Source organism: Lepidothrix coronata, unplaced genomic scaffold (assembly GCF_001604755.1).
Source record: "Lepidothrix coronata isolate B3197 unplaced genomic scaffold, Lepidothrix_coronata-1.0 Scaffold7, whole genome shotgun sequence".
Taxonomy (NCBI): Eukaryota; Metazoa; Chordata; class Aves; order Passeriformes; family Pipridae; genus Lepidothrix; species Lepidothrix coronata.
The window spans coordinates 1,928,710-1,949,078 of NW_016690187.1; the positions used below are offsets into that span (position 1 = coordinate 1,928,710).

The 20,369-nt window shown below is 40.4% G+C and overlaps 1 protein-coding gene across 2 annotated transcripts in view; it reads left to right on the plus strand.

Moving 5' to 3' along the window:
- Positions 1 to 20,369, plus strand: part of PLCL1 (phospholipase C like 1) — a 192,960-nt gene that overhangs the window by 134,537 nt on the left and 38,054 nt on the right. For both annotated transcript variants that reach the window (XM_017838552.1, XM_017838561.1), the window contains exon 2: positions 15,918 to 18,389. In XM_017838552.1, coding sequence (XP_017694041.1) covers positions 15,918 to 18,389 — 2,472 coding nt within the window. The remainder of the gene's footprint in view (positions 1 to 15,917; positions 18,390 to 20,369) is intronic.

A 20,369-nucleotide genomic window follows, 5' to 3' on the forward strand; every position in this document is an offset into this window, starting at 1 on the left:
GAAAAGAGCTGCGGGTCTCACTTCATGCCAGGGATTCTGTGGACCTTGGATGTAGATTGAACAGTCTGATTAAATAGTTGTGAGTTCGATGTTAGGAGGAGGTCCGAAAGGGACCTTGGGGAGCACCCCTTGGGAGCTGTTGGTAAATGAATGCTGGTGTGTCAAACCACGTTAGCTTGTTTGAAGCAATTAGCAGTTGGAAGAAGTGGAGTTAGACTTCATTAGAGCAGTGGCTCTGGAAAGAAGATTGCTGGTGAATATTTTTGGAGAGGTGGAAGGTGGTGTTCAGCCACTGTGTTTGAGTCTCACCCAAATTCTAGGGGAAGCCGAGGCAGATGAGCACACACCTGCATGTGTCTGCATGGGGTGGTAGTGGAGTTCAAGGCTTCAGTTTTGCCAAGGGGCTATCTTTTGCCTGATGAGTGAAAAAGCTGTTTGGAGTTTCCTAATTAATGTATTATTACTGTTGTAGTGCATTTAGGAGCTATTTGCTTTTGCATTCCCCTGCTATTTGACTCATTGAGTTCAGGGTAGTCCTTGATCCTGCAGGCATGTAACTGGCAGCAAGAGGTAAGTTCAGAAAGAAAGTGAGCCCCTGGGACTTAATTCAGTGGCCACTCCTTGCTGCAGGCTGAGCAGAGAATCACTTGAAACTCTTGCTCTTAGGTATTTCCTCCTTTTTTTGTTTTATTTGAATTAGAGAGAAGGTAAATCTGTTCAGCAGCATCTGTGCATCACCACTGACATTTTAATTTTCAGTTAAAAGATTTTAATTAAAATCTGACATAATTTGGTATGAAAAATGAGATGGAATTGATATTATACATGCAGACTGAACTGATGTCAATTTATATAACGGTTTCAGGAACAGCTATGTCTGATTAATCCAGGCAGTAGCAATGTTTGCTCTGGTTGCTCCTTTTATATAATCCTGCCATTATTCTACCAATGTAATTATATAGAGAGAAGTTTTGTGCTGGTTTTCCCAGTTTCTCTCTGATGGCATTCTTCTCTTGTTCTGCTTCTCTCTCCCCTTCTGGATGCTGTATAATCATCCCTGCAAGACATGATTGGTCTGTGGGTTTCGAGGAGATATTTGTTCGGAGAAAATGCTTGCTCTTGAAATGGCTCAGAATCTACCAAGTTTTGCTTTTAAATTTTACAGTTTGCAGTTGGAAAAGAGGTGGTGAAGTCCCTTCACAGCTCTGTCTTAGGTGTGTGTCAGTGCCTGACGTGTGCTCACACAGCTGTGTGCTTATACCCATGTGTCCTGTCTCAAGCCACAGGACTTAGCACAGCTTTATTCTCAATTCCCTGGGTTAGTCACAAATGGAGTATAAACATGTCCAGGATGTGTATTTAAAATACATCTATTTGCCAAACATTGTCTATCTCTTTGCACGGGCTTAAATAGGAAAAGACGAAAATATTTTCCAGGCCTTTTAGTCTCATTCTTCCCTGTGGAATAAACACCTGCGTCTGGTAAACTGAAGACGCATTTTCTGTCTCTGCAAATTGTGATTAAACTATGGGCAGCATGCAAATTTCTTGGAGAGGCTGTGCATATGGACTGCTTGTGAACCTGGTTTTGGTTTTGCATGGTACCAGCTCTGCACAAGGCTCTGCTGAAATAAACATTTTTTCATGTCGTCACTGTGTAAGTGTATAAAAAGAAAATGGCAGAGGTAATGGGGCACTTCTGTGTATATCTTCTCATATTACATGAATAAAAGCACTCAAATACAAGAAGGAAAAACAATTACACCGAAACTTTTAAGTAAGAAACCAACATTTGGTATTACCCAAACTGGGCTGTTTATTATATCTTTCTTAATTGTTGGGAAACTCGTGGTGAAAGGGATATGGTTTAGCTTAATAGGTTTCAAGTCCGTGTCTCCTGCCTGCCCTCCCACTGTGTTTGTGGTCAGAAATGAAAAGGGTTATCTTTCAGGTATGTAGTCTTTTTTTTCCCCTGAAGATAACCCAAGCAATCTTGTTATAAAAAACACTCAGGAATGGTGTGTGGTGTCTTTTTTACACATGCAAAGAAACATTTTATCAAGACAACTGTTTGACTTATTGTTACTGCATGCTGCTACATTCCTACCGTGAAGATGTGATTCACAAAACGTGTAGGTTTGATACAGAGCTAGAGCAGTCTCTGAAAACGGAGGGGTGGTTTTGTGGCTCAGTATTACAAAGAGTCAGCGCCGTGCGCAGCTGCTCTGCCCTCTGTTTCCTGCGTGACTGTGGGTGAGTCTCTGAGATCAGCAAAGGGCTAAAGTATTTTTAAAGTTTCACTGAATACAGTAGATCTGTGTTTAAACACTTCATTGACTCATCAAGAGCTGGGGGTGTATCATCAGGTCCGTGCTTCGTGCGAAGCAGAGTAACTGAACTTCTTGTGTCAGTGTTACTCTGGAGTCAGATCTGTTGCTTTAGTGGTTGATATGTAAGTACCTCCGACTCTATATGCAATAATATGTGACATCTGTACTTGAGCTTTTCAGAAATGGGATGCAAGGAAAACCCTCTTCATACCCAGTTTTGTATGTTTGCCTACTTGGATTTCAGAATTTGATTTCAAGCCCTGTGTTTTCAGGCAGCAGAGAAAGAGGAAGCTTCAAGTTTAGCATTTAAGGTAACCAGAATGAGTGTGTCACCAAAAGTAAGCTATAAACTGTGGAAGGTAACAGCCCATCTCAGTTAATACTCTAAAAATGTTCTACCCTTCAGGTCTTCACAGGTTTGGTTACATCACTTCTCTCACTCTTGATAGCCATGTTGACCCTGAAATCAAAGGATGTATTCAGACTCCTTTAAAATTTATCCCTTGTAATTCAGTGCTTTGGCTAATTTCTGGATGGTGTGCTTTTCATAGTTTCATACATGTTTTCTAATGTTGCATGTGTGTTTATTCTCAGGTATGTTCTTATTGATAGGAGAAAATAGTTTTCTGTGAGAGTTTAGGAGGGAACTGCTTTGAGGTTGGGTTATGCCAGCCTTACAACCAAAACCTCTCTGTGTCAATGTGGTGGTGCACAGTGCTTGATGAATGACCACACTCCACCTGGAGCTCTTAAATCAGTGTTTGATTTTTAAAGTACCAGCAAATGGCTGCAGGGTGCAGCATTCATTTTTCATGAGGGCAGTAATGCCATTTCAGTTTGCTGAGCTACAACAGTGTGTGTTCATGAATAGAGAATATTCAGCAATTACAGAGTATCTGATGGGCCTCAGTTTACCTGGTAGCTGAAGAATTCACTGACACATAATTTGTCTTTGGAAAATGAATTAGAAAAGTATTATTTTCCAAAGTACATAGTTTAAAAAAATGTTTGCCACTTTACTGCATACAAAGACTTGATTCCATTTCTTCTCTCAATTAGTAACGATCCCAGATGAGAATGCTGTATGGGAAAAAATTTTTTTTTCATGCATAGGCATCAGGAGGAAAATATATTCCATAAGCTTTGATATTGATTCAAAATCAGAACACAGCTGAGACAAAAAACACTAAAATTAATGAACTATAGACTGTAGTGTCTATGGTAGTTCTAAAAGATTTAATTTTTGTTAATCTACCTGGAAAATATATGGTACTACTACAGTGTTTTGTACAGTTCTCCTGATTCCAAATATACCTTAAAATAGTATACTCAGAAAATATGGTATAATTAAGAATGGGATTTCCATGAATATCATACATTGCTCCTGTGGGCTAGATTCTGCTTTCATGACATTAAGGTAAGTAAAGAACAATTGCTTTGTCCAAATGAAGAGAATGAAATCTGATTTGGATCAATATGAGCAGTAGGGCATTCATATTTTACTGCTGCCCCTGTTGCTGAACTACAAGACAGAAGCATGTGCATCCCAGTTACCATACACAAGGACGTTTTGTGGACTGTTTTCTATGTTTTCTGTATCTTTGCTTTAGGAAGCATGATGACAGTGTTAGAAACTGCACTAGAAACCATGTGTGCTGTATGCAGTAAGTAGAGCTGGTGTGCAATTACATAAGGTAGTTCAGATGAAAGAGTCGCTATGTTCTGTGTCTGAGAGAGGAGACTTAATTATGCAGACAAATTCTCCTGGGTACAACAAAGCAGTTCTCTGGATACAGCCCTGATTAGACTGTAGTTCTTTTAAATGCATTACCAAAGTCTTCATTATTATAATTAAACATGTTATATAAAAAATATGTTAGCCCTTCATTGCATAAAGCTTTGCTTTAGGGTTAAGACCAGAAATTTCATTAAGAGCTCTGAAATGGAAAGCTGACAAGCAGAGCAAATGATTTCTGTAATTTTCCAAACACTGTATAACTTCTAAATGATTGTCCTTTTTAGTCGTCCATTTAAAGACAGATACGTGAAAGAATTAATCTTAAATGGCATATTTACAACAATATGATTTTCCTGAGGCCACCAGCTAGAAAAAAATAGTGTCATCTGTAAAAATGGAGCTGAAAAGTTGGTTTCTCCTAAGTATGCTGGATTTGGAGCAGTTCAACCTGAGAATGAGTGTACTCCCCTGGACCCAGGGCACCCACTGCTACTGGCTCCTGCCCAGGGTTCTTTCTTGCTCACCTTTGGTCTCTTTTTCCAAGAGTTAGCCAAATCCTGCAGCTGAATAGAACTGTATTCTTTTACCCTTTATTTACCTTTCAGCAACGTGTTGGGGAGCATTCGTTGCTCATACATCCACCTAAAGGAACTGAAAAAAAAAAAAAGAAGAAAAAAGAAAAGAGGGAGTTTTCTTTAAAAATTATCTTTTTACTGTATCTGCTTCTGTAAAAAGCACACCGTTGAATTTAGAGTCTGTGTTTCCCTGGTGGGAGGGATTAGCTTTAAAAGTCCTGAAAAGCCAGAGGACTCGAAGGACCTCAGGAGATGTTGAATGAAGGAATGCACAGTCACACGTATTTTAATCTAAGTAGGATATTAACAAATGAACAGTGTGGCCATGGGGACTAAACTGTGTGGGTAAGTGTTTGTAAGGTTAAAGCTTAAAATGAACAACAGCTCAATCACACAGTTGTTGCAAATCATAATCTCTTTTAGAGAGCCAACTGAATGGACTGTGAGTTCTGACCTGATTGTTGTGCATGGAGAAGTGGTTCCTAGTGCTCACTAATCCCACTCTCCTGCTACCACTTGTTCACACTTGCAAAATTAAACACGGCCAGTATTTAATGGATGCCTTTTAGGTCCCTCTCGAGTTGCTCTGGGGAAAGTGGTGGTGGTGTTAATGATAACTGTGCAAGATAAGGGAAGCTTGTGGTTTAGCAGTGGGGTCTGTGGCTTTCTATCCTCAAGAAGGCAAATACAAAACTTGAACTTCTTAAAACAAGAATCTTCCCAAACCACTGGCCCAGCCACTCCTGTCCCTGCTGCTACATCCCCCTTTTTCCACCATGCCTATCACCCCCAGGCAAGGGGAAGGATGGAGACCCTGACAGAAATTGCCTTTTTTTTCTGAAGGAACTCCAGAGCACACAGTGTTTCCTAAGGGGTCTACCTGGGGTTGTGAGCAGAACTAGAAGCCAGGAGGTTCCCGCTTTTCTGGTTGCAAATCCAACATTTTTCTTCTTGCTGAACGTCTTCTAGATGTTGAAAGTGTACAAAACTATCGGCTATTTGAGGTGTTATCTTCTTCACATACATAAGTACTAAGCTGCAGTTACAGTATAATTATATTGTGGTTAGATTTCAGATATTTTTTAATATCCCTGTAGCCACTAATTCATAATGTTTAAATATAGCTGGATGGAAGCAATTACACCAGGTTGGTAAAAACGCATGTGCTGTGCGAAACCCGAGGGATTGTAATATTCAGGCATGCAGCTAATTTACTTCTAAGGAAAAGGATTTATACTTATTTAGCAAATATATATATGAACAAATAAAACTGTATTGTAGTTGCATTTCTTTATTTCTTGAAAAAAACCCAAACCAAAACAAGTAAATGGTTTTTCTCTCCCTAAGACTTGGGCTCTGGGAAGTAGGAGAGCTGTGCCCTTGAAGGTGGATACTTTTGAAGAAATGTGATTAAAAATTTTAGCACATCACCATAGCAAATCAGTTATTCTTTAAATAAATCATGTGTTTATGATGCTGCAGTTTGCATCTTTTCAAAATGCTTGTAACCTGCATAATTTACTCCTTATTTTGATGAGTAATGCAAACATTCAGCATCTGTATTGGTAAAAATTTGGAATACACCTTCGTGGGAGAGTCACATGATGTGATTTAATGAGGCTACCACAGCTGTCTCTTGAAAAATTTTTCCTTGATATTAATGGGGAAATCTGTGTTTTGCTTGTGAGAGAGCTGGTATGCATTGTGCTCATAGTTGCTGAAAAACTATAGGTGGGAGTAAAATACTTCAGGAACTTGTGAGTCTGTGTGTGCGTACAGACACATCTCAGGGCCCCTATGTACACTTTGTAGAGAGGAGCGATCAGAGAGTCTTCCCTAACCCTTGTTTTGGGATGAAGCTTGGTGATAAGGGCTAGTAAAGCACAAATGGGACAGGCATGCCATGCGTGCAGGGAGGTGGATCACACAGCCACTCGCGCTGGGTGAGCTGGGGAGCACCGGGGCTGCCCCAAGGATCTGTCTTGTGGGTTCCTGTGGAGGTGGTGCCTGTACCCCCACGGAGAGCCTGCACACCAGCTGTACAAACTCCTACACCTCAAGGGCGCTTTCCTGAATTGATAAACAGTTTTCTCAGAGGAGCTGATGCATTTGTGGGTATGCTGAAAGTTGCTTTTCTCTCTCACAGAAAGATGGGGCCTTTTCATAGCACGCTGGATGCAAAATTTCACCCTCAAGTGCATTATAGGCAGGTAAAACTGTGCTCTGTCTTGCCCATATACTTTATATTTGGCTTTATGTATTTTATCTCAACCTATTTAATAATTAAATTATGAATAACAATTGGAATTAAAAAAAATTCCCATTAAACCAGTTTCATTACCTTATTTTATTGGGGTTTTTTTTAAACTTCATTGCTAAATTTAAGGATTGGGGTTGATCTGAATCGGCATAAATGGGATTAATGAAGAAATAATTTAAGTTGATTAAAAAGGGCTTAAAATAATGTGATTAGCCTATTGAAGCTTGTGTGGCTTATTGGATTACACATTTTATTCCTGGAGGATTGTTGCAAGATTCAGAATGAAATTAAATTGGTCATCCTATTTTGGGCCCCCAGTGCCTGGTGATCTCCAGTGCCATGATGCCAGACCAGAAGGTACAGTCACATTCAAGGGCTTTCGAAAAATACAGCAGTGAATTTTTGAGCCAACACCTAAATAATGAGGCCAAAAGATACCACTGAAACCTGGCCTGCTCTCCATTGTATGAGACTTAAATGAAACCACGCTTGATCTCATGGGACATTCTTTTGAAGGAATCAGGTGCTGGTGAATGTCTTTTTAGTGCTGGAGACTCTCCTGCCATCCTTGGGACATTGTGACCATTGTCAGTTTTGCTTTGCTTTTTTTTTCTTTTTTTTTTTTTTCCCAAGTCTTAGCTTTATTTTGAATGTGTCGATTTCCAGGTATTGAAAGGATGTATCACCTGACAGTACTGACCTTTATATAACCATCTTAATAATTCATTTGGACTTGATGATCCTTGTGGGTCCCTTCCAACTCAGAATATTCTGTGATCTGAAATCTGTGACGTCAGTTCTACATTTTGAGTCTCTAGGGGATCCACAAGGAGATGTAATTTGAAGGACTTTTTAAAATACATTGATTCACTATTTAATTAAACTACTCAATTGAAACCATTGCATTCTGAATAAAAGTGCCCCGATATGCCTTTATTAGGGCATGAGAAATGTCTTTTTTTAGTTATTCCTTATATTAATGCACATTTCTGTTATTCTTAATTTAAAAATTCATTTTTATTAATACAGACAATGTGTGTATTAAACTAAAAGAATCTGTAATCTCTTACTTGAATGTGTTTTCTAAAATATTCCTGATTCTTGTGCCTCTTCTGAGCCTTCCAGTTTTCAAGGTAATTTCTAAACTGAGAGCATCACATGATGGACAAATATAAAGATATAAGAACCTTTCTATCCTGAGTAGGTACTATGTCTGTACAACCCTGTATACTATTTTGTATGTGATCTTTTTGTTATTTGTTATCTATGCTGATCATCTGTGATGATGAAGTTGGCTTTTTCTCTCCAAGTTTTTGTCTCCTGCATCAGAGTCCTGTAAATAGGGCCTGCCCCTTGTGTTTTTAGATGTATGACCTCATATTCTGTTCCTTATTGGAACATACTTATTTTTTTATATATTGCTTGTCAAGCAGTCTTTTGACTTTTTATCATCTCATATTCTTTGTTATTCATCACTGTTCAAACTTGGCTTTGCGTCATCTCCAGGCTCCATGTATATTGATTTTATGTTTTCTTCCAGGTTACTCTAAAAATGCTGAATAGCACTGGGCTAAGAATGGGTCCCCACAGAATCCCATTTGACACATATCTACATGATAAGTGTTTCACATTTACTGTTGCATTTATCTTTTGTTTGATCCATTTAATGTCTTCTGAGTTTATTTTTATTGTTATATCTTCTTAATCAAAATGTCATTCAGTACCAAATCAAATGCATTGCAGAAACCATAATATATTACAGAGTCTAAGTATATTACAGTGACTTTATTATGTGTATCAACCAAACTTTTAATATCGTAAATGCAGAGGTATGAGGTTAGTCTGACAAGCTCTGTTTTCTGTAATGGTGGAAATAGTTAATGCTAATAATTTTTTTTATTCTTGATCAAGTCTTGTTTCAGCTTTTCCATTATTTTGGGAGTGAAAAATACTGACTCACAGATATGCTGCCAATCCAGCATTTAGAGGTGTAATGAAGGAGAGTACCAGTGGGACATTTTTTTCCTTAGCCAGGTCTTTCTAAACCCATTTGGCTTTTCCTCCTGAGTTACTACTGGAATTCTCTTATTCTCTTAATTTTTGCCTCAGATGCAATCAAAGGAAATTCTGTAAAGGAATGAGGGGTTGTACAGTGGAGCTTTTCTGAGAATGCTGCAACCGAGATCTCCTTGTCCCAGGGCTTGCTGCTGCTACTTCTGCTTGAAGACAGAAAGTGTCTTTCTGTCTTTCTCAGCTTTATATTCCCTTAGAGCAAGGGGATAAACTGAATTCACGTCCAAGGTGCCCTTGCAGACTCATAAGCATTAGAGCCTGTTAGCAACCCAAGTACTTGGAAATGATAGAGCGTTTGGGAGTGGCAGTGGTTGGAGATATTACATCCAGTGGGCTGTGTCAGCCCCTTACAAACTAAAAGCCTCCTCCCAGCTGGAAGTAGATCTGGCACTTGGGCTGTCACACGTGAAGGAGTTTTTCCTATGGGGAGAATGAAGAGTACCCATGAAAAAATCTTCTGCATCAAGTGGGGTCTTCCATAGGGTATGTGGAGACATTGAGCTTATGTATTGAAGTGTCATGAAGGAATTTATTTCTCACTGTAGATGTTGCTTTATACATAAAGGGATAGGTATTCACACCTATATTTAAGGACAATCCTTGTGGAAACCAGTTGAATGAAACTACAGTAACGATGGTGGAAGGAGCTGTGAAGTGGTAGCCTCATTACAGGCATTCATGTTCTTGTGCTCTTGGAAGCTTCTTGACTTTGGCTTCATGGCCTCAATTATAAAAAAAAGGGAGAAGTAGTAACTTCAGTGTCATATCACGCCAGAAAATAAACCCTTCTTGCTTTGTGTGGTTTTATTTTCCAAAAAGCATTTTCAGATGGAGTCTTTATGTGCTGCTCATTTTTCCTTTTGCTCTAATTTTTCATTTAGACTGCAGAGGTAAATTTTCTTCAAGGTAAAATTGAATAAATTTGGTAATGCTAATGATTAAAAAAAAAAGGAAAAAAAGCAAATACACAGCAAAGCATTCCTTGAACATCAAATAATTTTGGTTCAGGTGTTTTTCTGAAAGATCTGCTCCAGACATTCCTCTCTATTTCTCTCCAGCCTTACACTGCAGTACTTGAAAGTGCAACCCCTGTGCAGAGGTAGCTGCTTTGTGCCTTGAGTTCTCAGCCTGGATGAATTTTGAGTAGGCAACCTTTTCTTTCTTGTCCTGTGATTTGTCGCAGTGGATATGCAATATTTAGATCTTACAGGCCTTGCCAAGAAAGATTAGAGGCAGTTTAGCTCATTAATTTGTTGTGATAGCAGAGGCTGAGAGGAAAATCGATAAAATCTGCAAAATGGGCAGTCCTGGGATGCTCTCTGAGGATGGCCAGACCATGGCTGAGATTTACAGAAGAAAGCTCAGTGTGCTAACAATGAATACTGGTTTCCAGTGATTATTGCTACCTGTAGTATCACGTATTGGTACTGTGGGTTCAAGCTTTCGGTTGCATCTCTGATCAAACAGATTAAGCCTCACACATGTATGAGATCCAGTTGCAGCCCTGGCACAAGCTTTGACTTCCTGTATTCTCTCAGATGATTTATATAAATATTCCCTGTTCTGGCTTACTTAGTTTTAGAAAAATTACACTATCATTTGTCAACCTGCTATACAGTGCTTTGAGTGCCATTAGTGACTCACTGACTTCTTTATTTACTGTTTAAAGGTACATTTTCCCACCACAAGTACTGTAAAGCTATAAGATTTTCAGAGACTTGTGATTCTGCGTTTAGCTGAAATATCTGGAAGCATTCAAAAAAATTATCCTGTAGAGCTAATTAGTTTCTCTTGGGGAAAAAAAATAATCAGGCGATCAGTTGTCCAACTAACTGGATCATCTGGAGTTTCCAGAGCAGATAGCTTTTAGGATGCACTGTTTATCACAACCTAACAACAGACTAAGCTGTCTGTAATTGATTTCTTAGTGCTAGGTTCATGGGAAATGTCAAAGATCTTGAATAAAGCTTCCATTTTAGCAACGGTGATTTCACTGGTGACAATGTGAATTGTTTTTTGGGGAAATGGCTCTTAATCACACTTAACTAGCTTATCTCTCAGCATCATTACTAAATTTCATATCCTTTCATGGAAGCCCTGTGGCTCTTCAGGGGTTTTTGGTGTCTTTGGGTAGGTGATAACTTTTGCCTTTCTTATCCTCCTTAGTAGAATCCTAGAACACCATCAATGCTTTAGATGCCTTTCAGGTATCTTGATTTCAGACAAATAATAATTTATAATTCATGAACTTGACCTTTGTGTGCAGGATTTCTAGCCATCTCTATTACTGCCCTGTTTCCTAACTTCAGATCAGCAATTTATGTCCTATAGTTTTGACAAAGAGGCTGGGATGAGGTGGAGAGCATGTTTATTCATATTTTTTTAATTCTACTTATTTATTTCTGTTAGCTCTTTGATTTAAGCAGCAGAAGTTTGAGCAGTCAAAGGTCAGGGTGGATGGGGTGGAGTTTTCCCACAACTGCTGATGGCTTACTGATCCCACTGTTTACACATCCAGTCCCTCTGACGAGGATGATGTGTTCAACAGGAGAGCTTCTCCTATTTTGGGAGCGTGCTTAGACTGGAGCTCTGAATCCCTCCTTTAGAAACATTTAGAAAATGTTAGGATGCAGTCAGGCCAGCACAGAGATACGTCTCCTTGGTATTAACTGATTTCAGAGCAGCTGTGTATATTCTGAAATACGAGAGCATGTTGATGTGGTCTTGTGGTGAGGTCCTTAGGTACTTTACATAATGGACATTATGCAGGCTCAGGAGCAGGAAGGAGATGGAGTCATCCTGTTTGATCACCTTATGGGGGATGACCAAAGAACTGAAGGAAACCGTAGTTTGAGTCACTTTGAAAGAAGTGTCTTGCCTTGGAAACACAAGATTTCACTCATAACTGGGGGGTTTCTTTTTGTACATGCACACTGTAAGCAAACTTGTGTTTGTTTCCAGTAACAGTGTTTTATGTAGAGCTAGGTTATCTCTGGTACAAAAGGTCTTGTGGTGGAAAATCTACAAGTTAGTTCCTTGTTTTCACACTGATGTAAATTTCTTTTTTTTGGCAAACTTTCCATCTTTCACTGTGACAATAAATCCAGTTCTGTCAGTAAAACTGACTGAGGGTAAAGGGCAGTCCTAAGTCAGTTACTGTGTGGCAAAATCAATTTTGATGGACTTTTCACCTCCAAGATTCAGGGGTACATCTCATTGTGCTTTCCGATTGCTTTGGTTAATGAAGGGGAACGAGTGCTTTTTTGTGGGTGAACTCTGAGGAGAGTTTTTTTGGTAATTTGCAGTGTAAATGTTTTTGGCGGGTAGCACAAGAAAGCAGATTTCCTATTTATTCAGATGATGGCAGCTTTTAATTTGCCAGGTCGCTGTACTTGTTCCTGTTCTTAGTATCCAGTGAAAGGTAAAGCAGAGCAGCACGTTTAGCCACTGGAGACACTGCAGCACAGCACTCTTAGCTGAATGTCTTGTCCTAGAAGAGCATTGTGTTGAAACTGGATTAAGGTAGAGACTTACGGAAAACAATAGCTACACTAAAATTAGAAACCTAAGTCTGGAGTCTCAGCTGGACCAAGCTCAGCATAAGATCAGTGGGGAGACACAGGGTATCTAGTCTTCTCCACTGATGGAAGTGGGACTCAGTGTTGGGAGGGCACTTCTTGAAGAAAACACTCCTCTGCTCCCCAGGGTGATCCCTTGGATCTGGAAGTGTGTGGTCTGGCTAAAGCACGGTGTCAGGATCCAGAGATGCTTGTTCAAGCATTGTCAATATGGTAGAACAAAGGCAAGTGCCTGGGTTGTCAGGCTGAGAAGACAGCTAGCACTTGAGCTTAGAGAAACATCTTCTGAGTTTCTTGCAAGACTGGAATAATTGACTTCTTCATAATTGTGAATGAAAACTGTCACATTATATCTAAATTAACAGCTCTCAGTTTGAAAGAGTGAATATCTCTTCAGGAGCTCCTAGTCTGTAGAGACCAAGAGGGGTCTTTACTGATGCAGTAAAAAGCTCAGGTAGCAGTTCCAGTTTTGCAGGGTTTGTGTGTATTATACAGTAGATAGAGGAGATTGTTATTGTTGGTTAAAATAATCCCATCAGTGTCAATAATACCTAAATCTTGTTAATTTTAGGCAATTAGTCTGTGGATTAGGCTTGAAGTCTGTTAATTTGATTGAGAGGTATAGGGGAGTCCTACTCTGAGATGAAGAACTGCTGCTGTGCAATTCTGATGTTCCTTACATACCACTAAGTACAAAACCAGAAGTATCCATCAAAAATAAAGGCAGGAAAAGAGGACAGAGAGGATAATCTAATTCTCTCCAAAATCCCTGAGAGGTTAAGACTGAATATTTAAAGGCAACTTTTGTCATTTTTCTATGAGGCCAATTAGTTTTTTTCCACCTTAATAGCTGATTAATTCCCTGACTTATTTTGATCAAAAGGCATAGGTATCTTGGAACTAAAAATAAATGGCTTTTATTTTCTGCAAAAAAAAAAAATAGTTACGTAACAATTCACACATCCCTAGTTAAGACAAAATATCAGACCTGTAGCTAAATCAGGCTGCTCTGATGAGATTTTTGAGTCCGGCCCTGAGGAACCTCTGTCAAGGAATGAGGCACTGCAGATTCCAAGGCTGTTAATACATCTCCCCATATGAGAAAAATAATCCAAATTAATCATTGATTTTAAATCTAAATATTGCTCCTGTAATCATGAAGGAATAAAAAAGAAGAGGCTCTTCTAGAACCTGTCGGCTACATTCGTTTGTATTCATTAACATCTATTACCTGAGGATTTTCATGGCCAAAACCATGTGGTAAAACACAGTATGTTAATGCATAAACAGAATATTTTAGCAGAAAACTGTAATTAAAAAAGTAGCTGACCTGTGGCACTCACTTTGTTGACTTTGTTCTTTTTTTAAGACCCATTCTCGTAATAAGTACTAAATAATTTTTCTAGTCCCTAGAAGTCTCTGTGTTAATTTAATGTAAAATTTTTAGTGTAAGAACTTTAGAGGTTTTTATTTTATTCCCAGCAGATCACATACCTTTAAATCCAGTTTGAGGAGGTGGGGCTGGGGGGCTTGGAAATATATTGGATATTATTGAATGAAGTGAGTGTATGACAGTATCAGCTTTGTAGAAACATTCATACTGATTGATTTGCTAAAAGTATCTATACAAACATGCGAAGAGTGGAGATAGTCTTGTGAACATCAAGACTGATGTCCTTGATGGCTTTAAGAGCTACACAGGGTCCTGCTTGGCACAGACAGCACAGAGCAGCAGAGGACAGAGATGGGTGGATGGAGGGCACTACTGGAGCAGGAGTTTATTTTGGGTTTGCAGAGGAGTATAACTTGGGGAAGGTTGAGTGACACAGCACATAAATTGGAGCTGAGGAAAACCAGCTCCTGGAGAAGGGAAGGGTAGTCCAGTCTGCAGAGGGTTTGGCAGTCAGGGGTTTTGGTGTCTCAAAGCAGGTCCCCAGGGGCTGTTAGGAAGCTGGTTCCTGGTGCACATCTCATGGCTGGGCCTGAGGCAGCAGGGCTTTTGTGCCTATACCCAGCATCAGCACTTCCTTGCCTTGTGACTCCTTTTCTACTCAAAATCCAGGCAGCTGAAGTCTTTTCAACAGCAGAAGGCAGAAAATTGGGGAAGTATTGCTGCTGGTTAGGGAAATAGGAGGAAAAGCAATTTTAACAAGTCTTTCACGATTAATTACAGCCTTGAATGTTGTTTTAAAAATATATTTGGTAGCTGTTGGATAGTTTATATACTAATGGAGTAGAGGAGATGGAGATCACGCAGAGAAAAAAAGAATTATTTACAATTTATAATTATTGAGAAATGTTTTGAATTGATCATATGTGGAGAAAGATTTAAATTTAGTTGCTGCACTAAAATTACAGGCAGCTGGGTTTACATCTAGCAACAAATAGTTAGTTGATACTGAAAAGACAGTCACGTGTCTGGCTGAGTATTTTCTCAAGAGGAGTTAGAATATATTTCTTGTCTGGTTGTCCATTTTCCTACAATGCTTTGTGGTTCAAAACAAACGGGGGGGACGAGAGCGTAAAGTACTTTTAGCTGAGCAGACCTGTATGTGGGGCTCCCACATGAGCCATGCAATTAAGCATGCAGAGATGGGCTTCTCAGCCTTGTGAGAACTCCCTTTGCCAAAGAACACTCAAATATACTGGCAAGAAGACCCAAACTCTCCTGGATGTGTATCTCAGAGGTCTGACCCATGACTGTTATTTTGATTCATTTTAGTGTTGCTAGAGGTGTCCAAGGTTGCTGAGAAGAGAAAAATAGAGGCAGGACAGTCATCTGCTGAGCACCAGCTGTCACATGTGTCCCACTGGCATGCTGACTCATCCCAGGCTCCCAACAGTGCTTCAGAGACAACTTCTCCTTCTCCCACATAGTCCGAGACTCTTTGTTCATGCCTGTTTATCCCAGAGTTCCTCCTTTATTCGTGATATCTCTGAAATCCCAGTGGGATCCTCCAAGTTTTGGTTATGCAGACATTAACCAGGTGCTGGAGCTTCCCATCAAACCCATCTTTTCATATAGTTCTGCTCTGAAAATGTACATGGCACAACTGGATACTGCCTTCTCACAGCTGTAGCAAGTTGGTGAGATCTGGAAGGCAGTTTAATAGCTACAAATATCACTTATGAAAACTTGCTATCTCTAATGCTGCAGTCAATCAAGTTGCTCTACAGCTCAGAATATTTTATAGCTCAGCATAAATTCAGGGAACTGAATTGTGGGAAGGGGTAATATGTTGTGTTTTGAGGTTCAGAAGAACATTAGTTATCTTTACATAAATGTATCTTTTCTGTTATTTATGCACTCATGGAATGACTGAAGAAAAATTAATTTTTTTTTAATATGTAATTATTCTACAGGATCCTTCAAACCAAAAATGTGGAAGAAAGAAAACAGTGTCCTTCAGCAGCATGCCATCAGAGAAGAAAATAAGCAGTGCCAGCGACTGTATCAGCTTTATGCAGGCTGGGTGTGAACTGAAGAAAGTTCGTCCAAATTCCCGGATTTATAACCGTTTTTTTACTCTGGATCCTGACCTGCAGGCTCTTCGTTGGGAGCCTTCCAAGAAGGATCTTGACAAAGCCAAGCTTGATATTTCTGCTATAAAAGAAATCAGACTAGGGAAGAACACAGAAACGTTCAGGAACAATGGACTTGCAGATCAGATTTCTGAGGACTGTGCGCTGTCGGTAATTCATGGTGAGAACTATGAGTCCCTTGACTTGGTTGCCAATTCAGCTGATGTGGCCAATATTTGGGTATCAGGATTAAGGTACTTGGTTTCTCGTAGCAAACAACCCCTGGACTTGATGGAAAGCAGCCACGATACCCCACGGTTTGCCTGGCTAAAAACTGTATTTGATGCAGCAGATGTTGATGGCAATGGCATAATGTTAGAAGATACGTCTGTGGAGCTAATAAAGAAGCTTAACCCCACCTTAAAAGAGTCAAAGATTAGATTAAAATTTAAGGAAATTCAGAAGAGCAAAGAGAAATTAACAACACGAGTAACGAGAGAGGAATTTTGTGAAGCATTCAGTGAACTTTGCACAAGACCTGAAGTGTATTTTTTACTTGTGCAGATATCAAAAAACAAAGAGTACCTGGATGCCAATGACCTCATGCTTTTTTTAGAGGCTGAGCAAGGAGTGACCCACATAACAGAAGAAATGTGTCTAGATATTATACGTAGGTATGAGCTTTCTGAAGAAGGGCGGTTGAAAGGTTTTCTTGCAATTGATGGATTTACTCAATACTTGCTGTCCCCAGAATGTGATATTTTTGACCCAGAGCACAAAAAAATTGTCCAAGACATGACACAGCCTTTGTCACATTACTACATCAATGCATCCCACAATACATATCTAATAGAAGACCAGCTCAGAGGGCCAGCTGATATCAATGGTTATGTCAGGGCTTTAAAGATGAGTTGTCGGAGTATTGAACTAGACGTCTGTGACGGCCCAGATAATGAACCCATTATTTGTAACCGCAACAACATGACATCTCCACTTGCCTTTCGAAATGTTATTGAGGTAATAAACAAACTGGCCTTCTTTGCTTCAGAATACCCACTTATTCTCTGCTTGGGGAACCATTGCTCAGTGCAACAGCAGAAGGTAGTGGTACAACACATGAAAAGAATCTTTGGAAGCAAACTATACACAGAGGCACCGTTATCCTCAGAAGTCTACCTCCCATCACCTGAGAAACTGAAAATGAAGATCATTGTGAAGGGGAAGAAACTGCCCCGTGACCAGGACATATTAGAAGGAGAAGTCACGGATGAAGATGAAGAGGCTGAAATATCCCGAAGACTGTCAGAAGACTTCTCAAGGGAACCAAAGCTGATCTGGCTCTGCAGGGAATTGTCTGATTTGGTGTCCCTATGCAAATCTGTCCAATACAAAGACTTTGAGACATCCATGAAATTTCAAAATTATTGGGAAATGTGCTCCTTCAGTGAGGCAGAAGCCAGTCGGATTGCAAACGAATACCCTGAAGATTTTGTCAACTACAACAAAAGGTTTCTGTCCAGGGTGTACCCGAGTGCTATGAGGATAGACTCCAGTAACTTAAATCCCCAAGATTTCTGGAATTGTGGTTGCCAGATAGTGGCAATGAACTATCAGACCCCGGGGCCCATGATGGACCTACACACTGGTTGGTTCCTACAGAATGGGGGATGCGGGTACGTTCTCAGGCCTTCAGTGATGCGTGATGAAGTGTCTTACTTCAGTGCAAATACCAAGGGTATTGTGCCAGGGGTCTCTCCTCAGGTCCTACATGTCAAAATAATCAGTGGTCAGAATTTTCCAAAGCCCAAGGGTGCATGTGCAAAAGGGGATGTTATAGACCCCTATGTTTGCATAGAAATACATGGGATTCCTGCAGACTGCACCGAACAAAGAACTAAAACTGTTCAACAAAACAGTGATAACCCCATTTTCGATGAAAGCTTTGAGTTCCAGATCAATCTGCCGGAGCTGGCCATGATCCGCTTTGTTGTTTTGGATGATGACTACATTGGGGATGAGTTCATAGGACAGTATACCATCCCTCTGGAGTGCTTGCAGCCTGGATACAGGCACATACCACTGCGCTCTTTTGTTGGTGATATCATGGAGCACGTTACCCTCTTTGTTCACATTGCCATAACCAACCGCAGTGGAGGTGGGAAGGCACAGAAGCGCAGCCTCTCGGTGAGGATAGGGAAGAAAGCAAGGGAGTACACCATGCTGAGGAACACTGGTCTCAAGACTATTGATGACATCTTTAAGCTGGCAGTGCACCCACTGCGAGAGGCTACTGACATGAGAGAAAATATGCAGGTATGACGCTTCCATTGTGTGTGCTGGGGTGTCCTGAATGTGGAAGTGAAGATCATGGTGTGAGCTGCTTGTAGGACAAGCCTACTGAAGCTGGTGAAGCTTCAGAGCCACAGCTGTTGTCAGCTTTTAAGTGGACATTGGAAGGCTGATAGTTACAGGTGTTAAGTAATAGACAAATGTAGGATTAGGCAGAAACATTTTAAAAATCAGTATGTGCTCTTCAAACATATGCTTTACTGGTTGTTTTTTTTCTGAGAAAGCCGAACTGAGGGTACATTTATGTCCCCCCACCTCAAGTCTCAAGTACTTCATTTCCTTGTTGGTTCTAGAAAATGTCAGCAAGCTTTTGTTTTGCTAGCTGTGTGAGGGTTGTGCTCTTAGTTTTCTTTGGGTGAGTATAAGAAACAGTCAGTGGATGGTGTCACTAAGGTCTTGTCTACACCACAGAAACCCACTGTGCAAAGAGCAGCATGTTTTCCCGAGTGTGCATTGCCACCGTTTGCCCAAGGACTGCAGATGTTCGACGTAGGCACTGAATGCCACTCAAATTGCAATTTCCTCCCTGCTAAATAGCTGTGTTGTCTTGGCTGGCTGAGTGCCGGCACGGACACCGGTGCCATGTCTTGGCTCAGAGGGTCTCCTGGCACTCTATCCACCCCCCCCCCCCATGCTGCTCCATGTAGCAGAGCCTACTGTGGCTGGCAGCATCAGGGCCCAGGTGCACAGCACTGTCACAACTGCTCAGGTGAGACCTTCATGGCTGGCAGGAGGTGAAGTGGCAGCGAGGCCAAACGAGAACCAGTCTGCCCAGTGCTCTCTTCCATGGTGGGGGCGACTCTGTGGGTTAATTAAGGGGCAGCTCAATTCAGAGCTTCAGGCACTGCCTAGAAACAAAACTGAGTAGCAAGCATTAAACAATGACTTTTCCTTAATGAATAGCTGAAATCAGCTGTAACTATCTCCTTGGTAAAGATACAGAAACAATTCATTTTTTCTTTCTTGAAAACAGGAGAAAAACGCATAGCACTTCATTGACCCCACTTTTCTGGATGGAGTCTAAAGCAGATGAAATGTTGACAGCTGGAAAAGTTTACAAAATGACATAAGTTTTAAATCACTCTCAAAGGAATAGTCTCAGCATATTTTTAAGAATGGGAAACTCTTCCCAGGCTTTTCTTTCTTTCAGGCCTTGAAAGTAACTAGTTTGAACTGCTGACTCCACCTTCTGTCTGGGTCAGGCACTATATGTGAACTTTATATAGTTCATTTATATATGAAAAAGCTTGGACTATGACTCAGAAACAGTATTAATGTGCCTACCAAGCAAAACTTCAATAAAAAATCGTGTTCTGGGGAGTGCTGTGTTAAGACACAGTTTTATATTTAACTGCAAGCTAATGTATTTGATCAGTGAGAAAAGCATTGTCTGATGGGTCTTTTTCCACAAGATGTGGGAGGAACATTTGCAAGGTATGGGTTGTTATAGTACTTTTACTTGGGTTTTGTGCATCTTGGTCACTCCTTATATGACTCAGGAAGGGTGGGTGCATGTCAGCTGTACATCCTCCGACTTGATAAATAAATAAATCCTGGCGTGTTAGTTTGGTTTGACCTGTATATTCAGTATTGATTTTCTTACATGTGACCTATGAAGGGGAAAGAGCGTTTGTGTTTCTTTGTGGTGTGGTAATGCAAGGCTGAAAATGAAGTGGGTTTTTCCTTCTTGCCTTTCCCAGGGGAAATACAAGGTCTGTCAGACTTGTTCTTGCTGGAGGATGATAATGGTGGGACAATAAGTGATTACAGCATCAAAAGCAATTGGGGTCTAAGCAATGGGGAAAAGAAATAGCATTTTAGGCTGAAGGTTTAATGTACTGGGGACCAGAGCTTGTCCCTGTTAGGGCTGGATTTGCAATGCAAAGTAGCTGAAGAGCTGGCAGTTGGGATGCCTGGGTCTGGGGGAAAGTTGGAGCTGACAGT